The sequence below is a fragment of the Microchirus variegatus genome, assembly GCF_963457635.1.
Source record: "Microchirus variegatus genome assembly, chromosome: 9".
NCBI classification, from domain to species: Eukaryota; Metazoa; Chordata; class Actinopteri; order Pleuronectiformes; family Soleidae; genus Microchirus; species Microchirus variegatus.
Genome location: NC_139810.1, coordinates 15,265,012 through 15,283,201, shown reverse-complemented (window position 1 = coordinate 15,283,201; position 18,190 = coordinate 15,265,012). Strand labels below are relative to the sequence as shown.

Below are 18,190 nucleotides of genomic sequence, written 5' to 3'. Positions count from 1 at the left end.
ATGGATAAAATGTTCCTACTGTATGTAATAATATGATCATTTATTTGAAAATGAAACATATACATGAAATACAAACAAAAAATAGCACCCAACACCATTTCCCTGTACCCATCATTTATATAGCTATTTCACTTTACATGTATTTTACAATACAGGCATTGGAACCAATTCATACTCATATTCATATTTCAATCCTCATATGAGAACATGAGGATGTTAACATTTTAATTCTATCTTATATATCTTATACAACCCTGGAACTTGGCTCTTAATTCATTTGTAATCCTTTGACTTATTAGTTAACTGCTCCACCAACTTCTTACTAAACTGCATTTTCTAGTTAGAGCTGCATATCATTTACATGTAAGCAATAAAAAAATGCCATTTCGCTGCCATCTCTTTAAACGGCAGGTGAACGCCTTGGACACATAAAGTTCACAGAAACACGATGGCTTGAGGCAGTTCTTGAACAATAAATAGGGGTATGACAGCCCCAACCAGCATCAGGACCCAGGACAAGACAGGCTCTTCTGAAACCATGCTGCACATCAGACTCAGCACCGCTCTGCGTGAGTACACAGCTAGAAAAGCTACTTGTGACACTTTTTAAAGCTCTTACTGGTCTTGGTCCTTCTCTCTCTGATTTGCTTTGAAATAATGAGCCCTGGAGAACCATCAGGTCTTCTTGATGCCTTTTTCATGATTCCAAAATTTAGAACAAAGATCCATTGTGAGGTGTCACTCTTTTATAACAGCCCACGAGTGTTGAATCTTTTAAAAGCTCACTCGAAAACCGCATAGATGCCTGTAGACGATCATTTTAATTAAAATGCTAGGGCAGGAAAAATAGTGTCTTTACCTTCTTCATTTTCATTTTCCTGTGCTTTGTGAATGTGTGTATGATGATGAACACAGAGGTCCATGTAATACAAATGTTGAAAGCAATTTATATTTTAAAACTCTCATTGACCCTGGACCTTGACCTTGTTAAAATGGTGGTGTTTTAATAATTCTTGTTTCTTTTCCAGTGCTGGCAACATCATGTGTGCTCTGGACAGCAATAATGAGTGGTGACCTAAGTCAGTTACACTCCTGCCATCAAAAACTGTAGATGCAAATGTGTTGTGATGGTTTTGTCTAACGGGATTCCTGTTACTTTGACAGAATATGTCGTCGCATGTGAGGGTACTTCAGCAAATTTGTCTTGTGGTAAGATAGTGGTGCCCTTGTGTTGGGTTCATTTCATCAAAAGCAGTTATATTTTATCTGACCTTTATTAAATTATTATGTTTTTTTCTTTATTTTGTTCCTGTTTTTCCTTTTTGTCAGGTAACGGAGAAGTAATAATGGTGAATTACGCTACCTATGGACGTTTTGGAAAGGAACTCTGCTCTGCAGGTCACTCTAACTCTCTTTCAGACACCAACTGCTACAGCAAAGGAGCATATTGCATTGTTACTGGAAGGTAACCATTATTACTTAATAAAAATAAATGAATTCCAAGCCCCACATTATGTCCAAAAATGTACACCACCGTTTGGTTGTATGCCTCTGCTGACCAATGCAGTTTCAGTCTGTCATGTTTCTAAATCTAAGCAGTTAATCTGTCAATCAGTTTCAGTCAACACTAAATTTGTAAGGATTCTCTCACAGCTTTCTTCAGACATGGTCTTGAACTGCATGTCTGCACTACACTGAAATCTATTAAGTTCATCTTTGTATTCAATTGTTTGTAGTGACGTTGAACAATTGTAAAGCTTTATTGGAAACAGCTCAGATCTGAGGAGAACTGAGACGATGCCAAACATGAACAAGGAGACGTTAACAGTCGGGCATCCTCTGTCATTCTGCCTTTGAATCCCAGAATTGTGGTCTAAGGATTTGGAGAAAAGGGGGAGAGGGCAGAGACATCAGGTCAAGATGTCTGGTGCCTTCCTCTGCTGATACATAGAGTCAACGTTGGGAAGGACTGCATAGATGAGATATTGGTCCTTTGTCCCAGTTAGGTTAGGTTCAACAAAGATATAATGAGGAAGACAAACTATGGGTGCCAGGGCTACACAGAGTTGCAGCTGCCCTTTTCCTGAGTTTGTTAGGCTTGTGCTTTTAGGAATGTGAGTTGCTAATTTAAAGAAGGCTGAATAATACGTTTTTCTCTTATATTTACACTCGTATTACTCTGTATTTACAGCTGTAATGGGCTAAACACATGTACTATCGAAGCAACAAACACGGTGTTTGGAGATCCCTGTCGTGGCACCTACAAGAACCTGGAGATGTATTATATGTGTCTTCGTAAGTACCTGTGTCTGATATGTAATTCAACAGAAAAAAAGAACTGTGTGGAAAGAGAAGAGAGAATAATTTTGTTTTTTCTCTTGCAGGTCCTGTGTGATTTTCATGTCGACGTGGTCGTGTTGTCACAATAAACATACAGTGAACACAATATGACTTTGTGATTTTGTCCATTGGTGACTGATTATATCAGAATATATAAGATATATAACATACATTATAAACTCATGATGGTCATTCATGGGCAGTTTGGCCTGTCAGTCTGTCAGATGCATGACTCTTACCACTGACATCTCCATTCAGGGTTATTGTTATAACCCCTAACCCTAACCCACAGGCACTAAATAACATATACAACAAATATTATGGGCTTGAATGAGCTAAAAAATACTTGGTTTTTAATAAATGATGCAGTTAAATGTTGTTTGGATTGTTTGTGACCAGGTGCAGAATATTGATATATAATTTATTGATTAAATGACATAAACACTTCATCTCAGAATGAAAAAAGATTCTCATGAGTCCATCGCAGAGCCACTCTTTTATAACGGCTGTGTTGAAACTTTTACAAACTCACTCAAGACCTGTGTAACTGTAAACTGTAGAGACAGAAAGAAAATGCCACTGAATTATTGAAAAAACAAACTGTTTGTAGAAACTGGGTATATGCATTCTTCCTTTTCATTGCTGTGCTTTGTGACTCTGTACATGGACACGTACATACAGACATCTTTAATTAGAATATTTAGAAGTGGTCATTTAATACACACACATTAATAAGTGATAGTGGATTTGACCTCATCCTTATTACAAACACAGGAGCAGTGGGCAGCACTTAAGAAGGTTTAAAGATAACATGTGAATCAAATAAAGGACATATTGTCCAAAACCAAATAAATTATTTTATGTTTGCCTTTTTTTTTCATAAAAAAAACAGGCAAACTTTAAGTTTATACTTCAAACTTACACTTTAATAAGTAGCTATGAAGTGATATCGTGACCGCGCTCTTTCACTTCCTTCTCGTCTGAAATCTGTGCACTCATTCACAGCACTCGTGCACGTTTGACTGGAGCTCTTTCCTACCATGGATAGAGTATGCACATAACTCCCTCACTTCTGCCTCTACCGGCGTCTCTCCATTTATGGCTTCCCTAGGCTACGAACCCCCGCTCTCCGACTTCCAGGAGAGGGAGGTAGCGGTTCCTTCCGTCCATGCCAACATGGAACGCTGCCAGGCCGTATGGGTGGAGGTCAGAGCATCTCTCCAGAGGGCGTCCCTACAGTCCCAGAAGCAAGCCAATCACCATCGCACCCCAGTACCCCAGAGTACTTACCTGGCCAAAAAGTATGGCTCTCGTCTAAAGACCTGCCTCTCCAAGTTGAATCCCGCAAGCTGGCTCCGAAGTTCATCGGTCCCTTCCCTGTAGACAGGGTCATCAACGCTACCTCCGTCCGTCTCAAGTTGCCACAATCCCTGAAGATCTACCCGACGTTCCATGTGTCTCTCCTCAAGCCTGTGATCGAGTCAGACCTGGTTCCTCCCTCTGACCCACCCCCTCCACCCAGGATGATCGAGGGCGGAGAGGCCTTCATCGTTAACCATATTTTGAATATTCGCAGACGCGGCCGGGGGCACCAATACCTGGTCGATTGGAAGGGGTACGGCCCGGAGGAGAGGTCTTGGGTTCCACGCCGCTTCATCCTGGACCAGACCCTGATCCAGGATTTCCACCGTGACCACCATGATGCTCCTGTCTTGGCGCCAGGTGGCGAGCCGTTGAGGGGGAGGTACTGTCACGATCCACATTTCATGGCTTCCTGTTTTGTTTTATTGCCTGCTGCTCCGTGTTTCTCTCTCTGTTTCACCCTGCAGGGGGCGTGGTTGACCCAGTTTCCCGCCATGACGCCAGAGATGACTTCCACCTGCGCAGCTCCTGCCCAGCTGCTCCTGATCAGCGATCATCCGGGCATATAAAGCCCGGATGATCGCTGGATGATATATATATATATATATATATATATATATATATATATATATATATATATATATAAAATATATATATATATATATATATATATATATATATATATATATATATATTTATATTTGTGTTTAATAAATATTATTATTGTATATACTTACCTGCGTCCTGCTCTGCATTCGGGTCCAACCCTTAAAGTTCTAGGTTTTCCCTTTAAAGGGAAAACATAACAGTTTGCCAGCGGCTTGTATTTATTCATGCTATTATCCTGCCCTTTTTGTCACTTGAGCAACTGCCCCTCCACACTGAATAATGTAGCTGAGTTTTGGTATTAACAGTGTACACAGTAATAACTTTCCTCTATGTTACATTAAATGCAGACCCCAGCCTCACTGTCTCTTTGTCTTTTGCCATCTCTTTTCGCAGATGTTTTAAAAGCGTGTTTAGCTTTGGAGCCTGAAGATCGAGCTTCTCTAAAGCAAATGCTGCAACATCCCTGGCTCTCATGATCCTGGACTCACACTGTGGCGACTCCTGCTGGTGTCTGACAGGGTAGTTTGGAGTAGGTTGCTGGATGGCAGGGGGCTGGGCCAGTTTGGCAATTTGGTAACTGGGGACACCTGGGCAGTATTCGGGTTTGCCATATAAGCAGGTTCTCATTCATTGTGTCTCTCTCTCTTTTTTCCCTGCCGTGTCTCCCCGGGTGACACGGCAGCTTTAAGCCTTAGTTCTTTTGATTTCTTTTATGCATCATACAACATCCACACACACACCATATGTGCAACAGGACCACTCTATGTGAGCTTTAAGAGAAAGAAAGCAATGGTTTTCTGCTGGTGTTGGCAATGACTGGTATGCGTTTAATTATTCAATGATATAAGGATATTGGCAATGGACTTTGTATTGAATTTTAATTTTTTTTAAATTTCAACAAGAAACAAGGTTTTCAAATTACATTAACACCTTGTTGAAATGATAACAAAATAGTCTTCTTCACCCTGAGACGCCTAGTGCATTCATTGTCCAAAATATATTAGTTTTGTTTTTGCTTCAGTCCTTCAGGCACATTTTTAATGTTGGCAAATACAGTTTGTGTGTGTGTGTGTGTGTGTGTGTGTGTCTACTATCTGCATGATGTGAAGGTGTGTGTGTGAGTCCAGAGAGCCATGAGAGCCAGGGATGTTGCAGCATTTGCTTTAGAGTGGCTCCATCTTCAGGTTCCAAAGCTAAACACGCTTTTAAAACATCTGTGAAACGATACGGCAAAAGACAAAGAGACAGTGAGGCTGGTGTCTGCATTTAATGTAACATAGAGGAAATTTATTACTGTGTACACTGTTAATACCAAAACTCAGCTACAGTATTCAGTGTGGAGGGGCAGTGGCTCAAGTGACAAAAAGGGCAGGATAATAGCATAAATAAATACAAGCCTCTGGCAAACAACCGCCAGAGTCTTTTAGTCACAGGCTGCACAAAGCTGGCTATTCTCCAGTATTGCTGGTCTGCTCAAAACTGTACCTTGCAGAAACTTGGATTCTCTCGACCTTTCTAATTTGATCATTAGGCCTGTGGTAACTGCAACTGTCTCCTTGTCACAACGTCCATATTAAGTTTCATAAACATGTATGACTGTTCTTGATCTGACAAAAAGGAGGTGATTGAAGGAAGCAAAAATCATGAAATAAAGCAACCATATATGTTGCAAAACTTCAATCAAATATCACCCCTTTTTACCTGTTATTTGAGAATGACAAAGCAAAACAAACAAAAGAAAATTCATACAAATATACGTCCAACTCTTGTGGTCCTAAAATCAAATGTCCTGACGTGTTATTCAGTTGTCATGTGTTCCCTCAGATGTCAACCTGCTGTCCAGAGCACATGTGATGTTGTCACAGAGACACACACTTCAATATGTTCACACACTCACACGTGACATTTTGTCACTGCACATAAATGAGTAATCTATGAATGGATGATGTGAGGACAGACTGCTCTGTGTCATCCAGTCATACAGCTGTCTTGAATAAGCAACCTATCAGCCAATCAGAAAATAGTATTTGTTGTTGCCGAGTAAAGTCTGAAAATAGGTGCTGCAAGCACTCTTCCACAAACACACACAAACGTGCACGAGTGCTGTGAATGAGTGCACAGATATCAGACGAGAAGGAAGTGAAAGAGCGCGGTCACGATATCACTTCATAGCTACTTATTGAAGTGTAAGTTTGAAGTATGAACTTAAAGTTTTTAAAAAGGCAAACATAAAACAATTTATTTGGTTTTGGACAATATGTCCTTTACTTGATTCACATGTTATCTTTAAACCTTCTTAAGTGCTGCCCACTGCTCCTGTGTTTGTAATAAGGATGAGGTCAAATCCACTATCACTTATTAATGTGTGTGTATTAAATGACCACTTCTAAATATTCTAATTAAAGATGTCTGTATGTACGTGTCCATGTACAGAGTCACAAAGCACAGCAATGAAAAGGAAGAATGCATATACCCAGTTTCTACAAACAGTTTGTTTTTTCAATAATTCAGTGGCATTTTCTTTCTGTCTCTACAGTTTACAGTTACACAGGTCTTGAGTGAGTTTGTAAAAGTTTCAACACAGCCGTTATCAAAGAGTGGCTCTGCGATGGACTCATGAGAATCTTTTTTCATTCTGAGATGAAGTGTTTTTGTCATTTAATCAATAAATTATATATCAATATTCTGCACCTGGTCACAAACAATCCAAACAGCATTTAACTGCATCATTTATTAAACACCAAGGATTTTTTGGCTCATTCGAGCCAATAATATTTGTTGTATATGTTATTTAGTGCCTGTGGGTTTGGGTTAGGGGTTATAACAATAACCCTGAATGGAGATGTCAGTGGTAAGAGTCATGCATCTGACAGACTGACAGGCCAAACTGCCCATGAATGACCACCATGAGTTTATAATGTATGTTATATATCTTATATATTCTGATATAATCAGTCACCAATGGACAAAATCACAAACAGTCATATTGTGTTCACTGTATGTTTATTGTGACAACACGACCACGTTGACATGAAAATCACACAGGACCTGCAAGAGAAAAAACTAAATTATTCTCTCTTCTCTTTCCACACAGTTCTTTTTTTCTGTTGAAGTACATATCAGACACAGGTACTTACGAATACACATATAATTTATCTCCAGGTACTTGTAGGTGCCACGACAGGGATCTCCAAACAACCAGTTTGCTGATGAGACAGTACATTTGTTTCGCCCATTACATCTGTAAATACAGAGTAATAATTGTGTAAATTTAAGAGAAAAACGTATTATTCAGCAATCTTTAAATTAGCAACTCACATTCCTAAAAGCACAAGCCTAACAAACTCAGGAAAAGGGCAGCTGCAACTCTGTGTAGCCCTGGCACCCATAGTTTGTCTTCCTCATTATATCTTTGTTGAACCTAACCTAACTGGGACAAAGGACCAATATCTCATCTATGCAGTCCTTCCCAACGTTGACTCTATGTATCAGCAGAGGAAGGCACCAGACATCTTGACCTGACGTCTCTGTGACCTCTCCCCCTTTTCTCCAAATCCTTAGACCATAACTCTGGGATTCACAGGCAGAATGACAGAGGATGCCCAACTGTTAACATCTCCTTGTTCATGTTTGGCATCGTCTCAGTTCTCCTCAGATCTGAGCTGTTTCCAATAAAGCTTTACAATTGTTCAACGTCACTACAAACAATTGAATACAAAGATGAACTTAATAGATTTCAGTGTAGTGCAGACATGCAGTTCAAGACCATGTCTGAAGAAAGCTGTGAGAGAATCCTTACAAATTTAGTGTTGACTGAAACTGATTGACAGATTAACTGCTTAGATTTAGAAACATGACAGACTGAAACTGCATTGGTCAGCAGAGGCATACAACCAAACAGTGGTGTACATTTTTGGACATAATGTGGGGCTTGGAATTAATTTATTTTTATTAAGTAATAATGGTTACCTTCCAGAAACAATGCAAGTTGCTCCTTTGGTTTCGCAGTTGGTGTTTGCTACAGCGTGAGAGTACTGTGAAGGGCAGAGTTGCTTTCCAAGACGTCCATAGGAAGCGTGAGTCAGCATTATTTCTTGTCCGTGACCTGACAAAAAGGAAAAACAGGAACAAAATAAAGAAAAAAACATAGTAATTTAATAAAGGTCAGATAAAATATAACTGCTTTTGATGAAATGAACCCAACACAAGGGCACTACTATCTTACCACAAGACAAATGTGCTGAAGTATTCTCACATGCGACGACATGATCTGTCAAAGTAACAGGAATCCTGTTAGACAAAACCATCACAACACATTTTCATCTACAGTTTTTGATGGCAGGAGTGTAACTGACGTGTTTGACCACTCATGACTGCTGTCCAGAGCACACATGATGTTGCCAGCACTGGAAAAGAAACAAGAATTATTAAAACACCACCATTTTAACAAGGTCAAGGTCCAGGGTCAATGAGAGTTTTAAAATATAAATTGCTTTCAACATTTGTATTACATGGACCTCTGTGTTCATCATCATACACACATTCACAAAGCACAGGAAAATGAAAATGAAGAAGGTTTAGACACTATTTCAGAGAGAGAAGGACCAAGACCAGTAAGAGCTTTAAAAAGTGTCACAAGTAGCTTTTCTAGCTGTGTACTCACGCAGAGCGGTGCTGAGTCTGATGTGCAGCATGGTTTCAGAAGAGCCTGTCTTGTCCTGGGTCCTGATGCTGGTTGGGGCTGTCATACCCCTATTTATTGTTCAAGAACTGCCTCAAGCCATCGTGTTTCTGTGAACTTTATGTATACAAGGCGTTCACCTGCTATTTAAAGAGATCGCAGCGAAAATGGCATATTTTTTTTGCTTACATGTAAATGATATGCAGCTCTAACTAGAAAATGCAGTTTAGTAAGAAGTTGGTGGAGCAGTTAACTAATAAGTCAAAGGATTACAAATGAATTAAGAGCCAAGTTCCAGGGTTGTATAAGATATATAAGATAGAATTAAAATGTTAACATCCTCATGTTCTCATATGAGGATTGAAATATGAATATGAGTATGAATTGGTTCCAATGCCTGTATTGTAAAATACATGTAAAGTGAAATAGCTATATAAATGATGGGTACAGGGAAATGGTGTTGGGTGCTATTTTTTGTTTGTATTTCATGTATATGTTTCATTTTCAAATAAATGATCATATTATTACATACAGTAGGAACATTTTAGGTCCGTGTACTAAAGTATAATCCGTTTTTTTCACAATACCAACAAACGAGAGCACGGAAATTTCCTTGTTTCGTATTGAACCAAAATACGAAAAAACGGAAACAGCGCCCCTATTTCCTTGTTTCGTATTCAACCCAAATATGAACAAACGGAAAAAGTGCTCCTTTTTCCTTTTTTCGTATTTAACCAAAATACGGAAAAACGAAAGACACAAAACAAAATAACGGCCTAAATTAGTTTTTTGCAAATTCCTTCTTTTGTTTTTCGTTTCTTAATTCTCGAGACGGCGGCTGACAGACCGGAAGCGGAAGTGAAGTGTAAAAACTTCAAAATAAAAGCGTGCTAATTTATTGTCATACAGATTATATACCATTCTTTTTATACACTGTAATGCAGTACATGTATTTTCGTGAAAAAGTGAAACTATAACAGCTGGTTGTTTGGGAGAAGGACATGTAGGCTATAATTATTATTTTAGCTGAGTGTGTGAATGGATATTGTAGAAAACGTTTACCCTGCCGAAATAAGCTAGCATCTAATGTCACCAGCAGAGGTCGCCATCAGCCACAGTCAAGACAGACATGGCCAATAATAGTGTTAATAATTATTTGAAAATCAAAACTTGTGATTAAGTTATGATGACTTCAGCGTCGATGTTTAGCCACAAGGTGGCGCCCGCATCCACCCAGGGATTTATTATGTTTTGTCTTATAGTCTATAACCCTGTATGATTTGGTATACAAATATGCTGAGATGGAGCTATAGTATGTAAACTGGCTCATGACAGGTCATCTGGAATACAAAGCAAACATACCTGTCTCAAATGGATCAACATCTATGGAAGTCTTGCATTGTCGTCCCAGGGCAAAATACAGTAATGTAATAATATATATATTTAAATGCATAGTAATTATTGAATGTTTTTATTATTTAATTAAGGGTTTTCTTATTCACGCTCAAGTTCAGTTTTGTTCCCTCTGTTTTAAACTCTTCCAATTGGTAATATTGTGTTGTGATCAGTTCAGTAATTAAGTAAGTAAGTCATTTTCGTTTGACAAATGCGCTTTTAGACAGAAGTCAAGTGGAAAAGGTCCCGTGCTCCTCACTGTTGGGTCCATGTCTGGATCGCTGGAGATTACAGTAAAATACACCTGACATACAGTTAAGGGTGAACATAAAATGTTTTCATGACAGGACAATAACAGGGATTGAGGAGACCATAGGAATCCTTTAAGACACTATTTGTGAAAATTCACTGAAAATATTCATTTGATTGTTTTATAATTGTTTGTTTCTTTTACTTGTTGTTTTTGTTAGTTATAGTTCAAAACAGGAAAGTTCATGTATGTGCTATATACAGTAGTTCAGTTGAGATTATGGATTAGATTAATGACAATTTGTTTGTAGTCTTTTGTTGACTGAGTACTTATTTGTTTCCTGGGTTGTGCATTGGGGTTCAAGTGCTAGTTCTATTAGTTAATCACATAACACACAGATATGAATAGCCTAAAATTGCTTTGTTTTCACACATTCAAACCATTGAAATGATACTCCACTTTGTCAGTACACCTGCAACCTTTAAGCTGTTTTCAAATGAGCAAAATGTACAGTCACATTACAGGCTCTGACATGTTCACTCTTAACTGTATGTCAGGTGTGTTTTACTTTAACAGGCTCTCAATACCATCATGTGTTGAGAGCTCCTTGGCATTCTGTATCACAGTATGGTATTGGACCTGAGACCAACAGGAAGAGGCTTCAGGGTGTAATCAAAGCAACACTGAAGATTGTTGGGTTCTATCTCACCTTGTGTCACACTCCAGTGACACAAGGTGACCTTTTCCACTTGACTTCTGTCTAAAAGTGCATTTGTCAAATGCAACTGACTTACTTACTTAATTACTGAACTGATCACAACACAATATTACCAATTGGAAGAGTTTATAACAGAGGGAACAAAACTGAACTTGAGCGTGAATAAGAAAACCCTTAATTAAATAATAAAAACAATCAATAATTACTATGCATTTAAATATATATATATTATTACATTACTGTATTTTGCCCTGGGACGACAATACAAGACTTCCATAGATGTTGATCCATTTGAGACAGGTACGTTTGCTTTGTATTTCAGATGACCTGTCATGAGCCAGTTTACATACTATAGCTCCATCTCAGCATATTTGTATTCTAAATCATACAGGGTTATAGGCTATAAGACAAAACATAATAAATCCCTGGGTGGATGCGGGCGCCACCTTGTGGCTAAACATCGACGCTGAAGTCATCATAACTTAATCACAAGTTTTGATTTTCAAATAATTATTAACACTATTATTGGCCATGTCTGTCTCGACTGCGGCTGATGGCGACCTCTGCTGGTGACATTCGATGCTAGCTTATTTCGGCAGGGTAAACGTTTTCTACAATATCCATTCACACACTCAGCTAAAATAATAATTATAGCCTACATGTCCTTCTCCCAAACAACCAGCTGTTATAGTTTCACTTTTCACAAAAATACATGTACTACATTACAGTGTATAAAAAGAATGGTATATAATCTGTATGACAATAAATTAGCACGCTTTTATTTTGAAGTTTTTACACTTCACTTCTGCTTCCGGTCTGTCAGCCGCCGTCTCGAGAATTAAGAAACGAAAAACAAAAGAAGGAATTTGCAAAAAACAAATTTGGGCCGTTATTTTGTTTTGTTTCTTTCGTTTTTCCGTATTTTGGTTAAATACGAAAAAAGGAGCACTGTTTCCGTTTGTTCATATTTGGGTTGAATACGAAACAAGGAAATAGGGGCGCTGTTTCCGTTTTTTCGTATTTTGGTTCAATACGAAACAAGGAAATTTCCGTGTTCTCGTTTGTTGGTATTGTGAAAAAAAGGGATTATACTTTAGTACCCGGACCATTTTATCCATGTACACATTAACAAAGCACAGCAATGAAAATGAAAAAGGCATATACCCATGTCTCTGTGGAGTTGCAGTGTTTATGCTTTGATACATTTGTACATACATCATCATACATACATCTGTATTTTCAAAATTGCACCATTTGCAATTTGCTTAATTTGAACCTGATTTTTTTTATTTTTATGATTCAGTGGCATTTTTTTTACTGTTTCTACAGTTTAAAGTTAGGTAGGTCTCACTTAGGTTAGGAGTGAGTTTTTAAAAGTATCAACGCTCTGCACTCAGGTCTTCAGGAAGTCTGATCCACAGTCGTGGGCCATTGTCAAAGAGTGACACGTCACTGTGGATCTTTGTTCTAAATTGTATAATACTAAATTCTGCCAGGTACTTAATAATAATTTATTTGCAAGAGGTTAAATATAGTGATAATATTATACCGTGAATTGCATCTCACAATATTATATTGAGAAGTGTTGTGATAACAACGTGATAATATCGTATTGTGAATTAAATATCGTGGCGTCTCTGGCGATTCCCATCCCTCATCCAGTAACAGTATGGCAATAATTATGTGATGGAGAAGTAATATTGTGCTTTGGTATTGACAAATCCGTATGATCCCAGGAGCTACGTTGTCTGGGGCTTAATGCCCCTGGTAGGGTCTCCCAAGGCAAACAGGTCCTGATCAGACGAAGAGCAGTTCACTTAACCCCTTATGAGAAAATGCTACAACAAGACGAGTACGTCGCCCGGACTGGCGTTACTGGGGCCCCATCCTGGAGCCAGGCCCGGGAGGGGGGCTTGCAGGCGAGCGACTGGTGGCCGGGTCTTTGCCCACGAGACCCGGCCGGGCTCAGCCCGAAAGAGCGACGTGGGCGCCCTTTCAAGTGGGCCCACCACCCACATGAAGGGCCATAAGGGGGCCGGTGCAATGTGATATGGGTGGCAGTCGTGGGCGGGGGCCCCGACGGCCCAATCGCGGGACAACAATCCTAGCTATGGGGACATGGAATGTCACCTCGCTGGGGGGGAAGGAGCCTGAACTTGTGCGGGAGGTGGAGCGATACCGACTAGAAATAGTCGGGCTCACCTCCACGCACAGTCTGGGCTCTGGAACCCAACTCCTTGAGAGAGGCTGGACTCTCTACTACTCTGGAGTTGCCCAAGGTGAGAGGCGGCGGGCTGGTGTGGGCTTGCTTATAGCTCCCCAGCTCAGCCGCCATGTGTTGGAGTTCTCCCCGCAGAGCAAAAGGGTCGCGTCCCTCCGCCTTCGGGTGGGGGGTAGGTCTCTCACTGTTGTTTCGGCTTACGGGCCGAACAGCAGTGCGGAGTACCCGGCCTTTTTGGAGTCCCTGGAAGGCGTACTGGAAAGTGCTCCAACCGGGGACTCCGTAGTTCTGTTGGGAGACTTCAATGCTCACGTGGGTAATGACAGTGTGACCTGGAGGGGCGTGATTGGGAGGAATGGCCTCCCCGATCTGAACCCGAGTGGTGTTTTGTTATTGGACTTCTGTGCTAGTCATAGTTTGTCCATAACAAACACCATGTTCAAGCATAAGGGTGTCCATCAGTGCACGTGGCACCAGGACACCCTAGGCCGGAGGTCAATGATCGACTTTGTGGTCGTGTCATCTGGCCTCCGACCGCATGTCTTGGACACTCGGGTGAAGAGAGGGGCTGAGCTGTCAACCGATCACCACCTGGTGGTGAGTTGGATCCGCTGGCGGGGGAGGAAGCTGGACAGACTTGGCAGGCCCAAGCGTGTTGTGAGGGTCTGTTGGGAACGCCTGGCGGAATCACCTGTCAGGGAGGTCTTCAACTCCCACCTCCGGGAGAGCTTTGACCAGATCCCGAGGGAAGCTGGAGATATTGAGTCAGAGTGGACCATGTTCTCCACTTCCATTGTGGACGCGGCTGTTCGAAGCTGCGGCCGTAAGGTCTCCGGTGCCTGTCGTGGTGGCAATCCCCGAACCCGGTGGTGGACGCCGGAAGTAAGGGATGCTGTCAAGCTGAAGAAGGAGTCTGGTTGGTTCGAGGGACTCCTGAGGCAGCTGACAGGTACCGACAGACCAAGCGGACGGCGGCCTGAGCAGTCGCAGAAGCAAAAACTCGGGTCTGGGAAAAGTTCGGGGAGGCCATGGAGGAGGACTACCGGTCGGCCTCGAAGAGATTCTGGCAAACTGTCCGGCGCCTCAGGAGGGGGAAGCAGTACTCCGCCAACACTGTCTACAGTGGGGGTGGGGAGCTGTTGATCTCGACTGGGGACATCGTTGGGCGGTGGAAGGAATACTTCGAGGATCTCCTCAATCCCACTGACACGCATTCCCCAGAGGAAGCAGAGGCTGGGGACTCAGGGGTCAACTCATCCATTACCCAAGCTGAATTTACTGAGGTGGTTAGGAAGCTGCCCAGTGGCAAGGCACCGGGAGTGGATGAGATCCGACCTGAGTACCTTAAGTCTCTGGATGCTGTAGGGCTGTCCTGGTTGACACGTCTCTGCAGCATTGCGTGGCGGTTGGGGACAGTGCCTCTGGAATGGCAGACCGGGGTGGTGGTCCCTCTTTTTAAAAAGGGAGATCGGAGGGTGTGTTCCAACTATCGGGGGATCACACTCCTCAGCCTCCCGGGGAAAGTCTATTCCAGGATACTGGAGAGGAGAGTTCGGCCGATAGTCGAACCTCGGATTCAAGAGGAACAATGCGGCTTTCGTCCTGGCCGTGGAACACTGGACCAGCTCTATACCCTTCGCAGGGTGCTCGAGGGTTCATGGGAGTTTGCTCAACCAGTCCACATGTGTTTTGTGGACTTGGAGAAGGCTTTCGACCGTGTCCCTCGTGGCATTCTGTGGGGGGTGCTCCGGGAGTATGGGGTCGGGGGCCCTTTGCTAAGGGCCGTGCGGTCCCTGTACGACCGGAGCAGGAGCTTGGTTCGCATCGCCGGCAGTAAGTCAGACTTGTTCCCAGTGCATGTCGGACTCCGGCAGGGCTGCCCTTTGTCACCGGTTCTGTTCATTATTTTTATGGACAGAATTTCTAGGCACAGCCGGGGGCCGGAAGGGGTCCAGTTCGGGAGCGGTTGGATTCCATCTCTGCTTTTTGCAGATGATGTGGTCTTGATGGCTCCTACGAACCAGGAACTCCAGAATGCGCTGGGGCGGTTTGCAGCCGAGTGTGAAGCGGCGGGGATGAGAATTAGCACCTCTAAGTCCGAGGCCATGGTTCTCGACCGGAAAAAGGTGGCTTGCTCCCTCCGGGTCAGTGGAGAGATCCTGCCTCAGGTGGAGGAGTTTAAGTATCTTGGGGTCTTGTTCACGAGTGAGGGAAGGATGGAGCGTGAGATTGACAGGCGGATCGGTGCAGCGGCCGCAGTAATGTGGTCGTTGTATCGGTCCGTTGTGGTGAAGAAGGAGCTGAGCCGAAAGGCAAAGCTCTCGATTTACCGGTCAATCTACGTTCCTACCCTCACCTATGGTCATGAGCTTTGGGTTATGACCGAAAGAACAAGATCCCGGATACAATCGGCTGAAATGAGTTTTCTCCGCAGGGTGGCGGAGCGCTCCCTTAGAGATAGGGTGAGGAGCTCTGTCACCCGGGAGGAGCTCGGAGTAGAGCCGCTGCTCCTCCACATTGAGAGGAGCCAGCTGAGGTGGCTCGGGCATCTGAATCGGATGCCCCCTGGACGCCTCCCTCGGGAGGTGTTCCAGGGGGATTTCTTTTATGCATCATACAACATCCACACACACCATATTTACCATGCATGCACACCCTACATGACTGATCTGACTGACTCTCACACCTCACGTTATTGTATTTCCTGATTTATCTTCATTATTGATCTAAATAAATATGATTTGTTATTCTTTTAACGGTGCGTCTCCATTTGTCATGGAGCCAGCTGTGACAACACACACACCTTCACATCATGCAAGCACGCACGCACACACGCACACACGCACACACACACACACACACGCACACGCACACGCACACGCACACGCGCACGCACACGTACACACACACACACACAGTTGTTAAAAATATGCCTGAAGGACCGAAACTGAAAAACAAAACTAATATTTATTATTAAAATATTTATTCATTTTGGACAATTAATGCACTCGGTGTCTCAGGGTGAAGAAGACTATATTTTATTATTTCAACAATTATTAATGTATTAATGTATTAATGTAATTTGAAAATCTTGAAAAAATTGAGCTCTCGAGGTATAACGGCATTATTACCGACGTTCAAATCCTGAGGCTGTTTTTACATTTGCAAATAAATTATTATTAAGTACTTGGCAGTATTTAGTATAATACAATTTAGAACAAAGATCCACAGTGACGTGTCACTCTTTTACAATGGCCCACGACTGTGGATCAGCTTTCCTGAAGTGCAGCGTTGATATTTTTAGAAGAAAATGCCACTGAATCATAAAAAAAATGTTCAAGTAAATTACAAATGGTGCAATTTTGAAAATACAGAATGTATCAAAGAATAAACACTGCAACTACTGTATGTAATAATTTGATCATTTATTTGAAAATGAAACATACACTCAATAAAAATATAAACGCACAAAGAAAAACTTGTAGTTGTTGTTATCCAAAAATAACAGTACAACTTTATCAATAAAGTGGCTTTAATTTGCGAGCATTAGGATCAATTTCAAAACAAAAGTCCTGGAGTAATGGCAGAAAGAACACAATGGGGGTCGATGATCCAAGTTCACGCACTGAAATCCGCCTGTTGTGCAGACCAACAGTGTCACGGGCAGTTCTGGTCGCTGGGCGGAACCCATCAACAAGTGAAGCAGTCCATTCTGAGAACTTTTGTTTTTCTTTTAAAATATAAAACCTTTAGTGCCATAATACCTAAAATGAAATGCGTGTTTTGAAGCCTCCTTTCGCCGACCTGACTGTACAGTTCAGTATGCATATACATTTATACCAGTGAAACATTAACATAAATCACAACATTGTGTAGTGTCATGGAGCAATATAGTAAGCTGCAGGGGCGGACGGTGTATAGGGGCGATTTGGGTGACGCCCTACCAACTAGGAGGAGAAAGAGAATTTTTTTTTGCAATTCCAAAGATCCTTAGTACTTATATTCCTTTTAAGCCGTCTCTGCCAGCAAAGGTAGTTATTATCAGTGTTCCAGACATATTATCTGTCATTGTCCAATCAGAATCGTCAGATTCAAGGCGATTTTATTGACGTGGAGAATCGTCCGAAAATTCTCCCTGTAGAGGCTAAGCCAAATACTTGAAGTCTCTCGGGGGTTGCTAGACAAGCACCTGCCTGACGCGCTTAACTTTATCCACTTTGTACTTGTGTACGGAAATAAAACAGTCTTCATGGCTTATATTTCGGTATATTTATTGCAGCTCACCGTGATAATCCATTTATCCACTGTTCACATTTGTTCACTTGTATTCATTCACATTATACCACGAGTCCACGACAGCAACAACGCGCAACAAAGCAAAGTTAAGTGGAGCGAAGCGAAGCGGTCAAAAACTGTGTGTGCTCCCCTCTGTCCAGCAACACCAGTTACCTGAGCGGCAGTTCCCACCTATATTGACATGACCCACAGTTACCTCATTATGCCACCTAGTGGCCATAAAACGCTAAACAGGGAAGAGGCCAAATGGCCCCTACACTTCCCTTGACTCTCATGTTAAAAAAGTTTTTTTTCGAAAAACATACCCTCCAATGCATT

The 18,190-nt window shown here is 41.9% G+C and overlaps 1 protein-coding gene across 1 annotated transcript; it reads left to right on the top strand.

Annotated features, from left to right (window-relative positions):
* Positions 1 to 519: 519 nt before the first annotated feature.
* LOC310931875 (L-rhamnose-binding lectin ELEL-1-like) lies at positions 520 to 2,444 on the top strand. Its single transcript, XM_083895115.1, has 6 exons — positions 520 to 569; positions 1,029 to 1,079; positions 1,165 to 1,209; positions 1,330 to 1,465; positions 2,192 to 2,295; positions 2,385 to 2,444. Exons 1-6 carry the CDS (start codon positions 539 to 541, stop codon positions 2,393 to 2,395), a joined length of 378 nt encoding a protein of 125 aa, XP_083751241.1. The 5' UTR covers positions 520 to 538; the 3' UTR covers positions 2,396 to 2,444.
* The last annotated feature ends 15,746 nt before the right edge of the window (positions 2,445 to 18,190 follow it).

Bases quoted from the DNA above. Each gene is read 5' to 3' on its own strand.
- LOC310931875 (XM_083895115.1), top strand. From the start codon at position 539: ATGCTGCACATCAGACTCAGCACCGCTCTGC. The intron at 570-1,028 runs GTGAGTACACAG...TTTCTTTTCCAG, and splicing joins CAGACTCAGCACCGCTCTGC to TGCTGGCAACATCATGTGTG. The intron at 1,210-1,329 runs GTAAGATAGTGG...CCTTTTTGTCAG, and splicing joins TTCAGCAAATTTGTCTTGTG to GTAACGGAGAAGTAATAATG.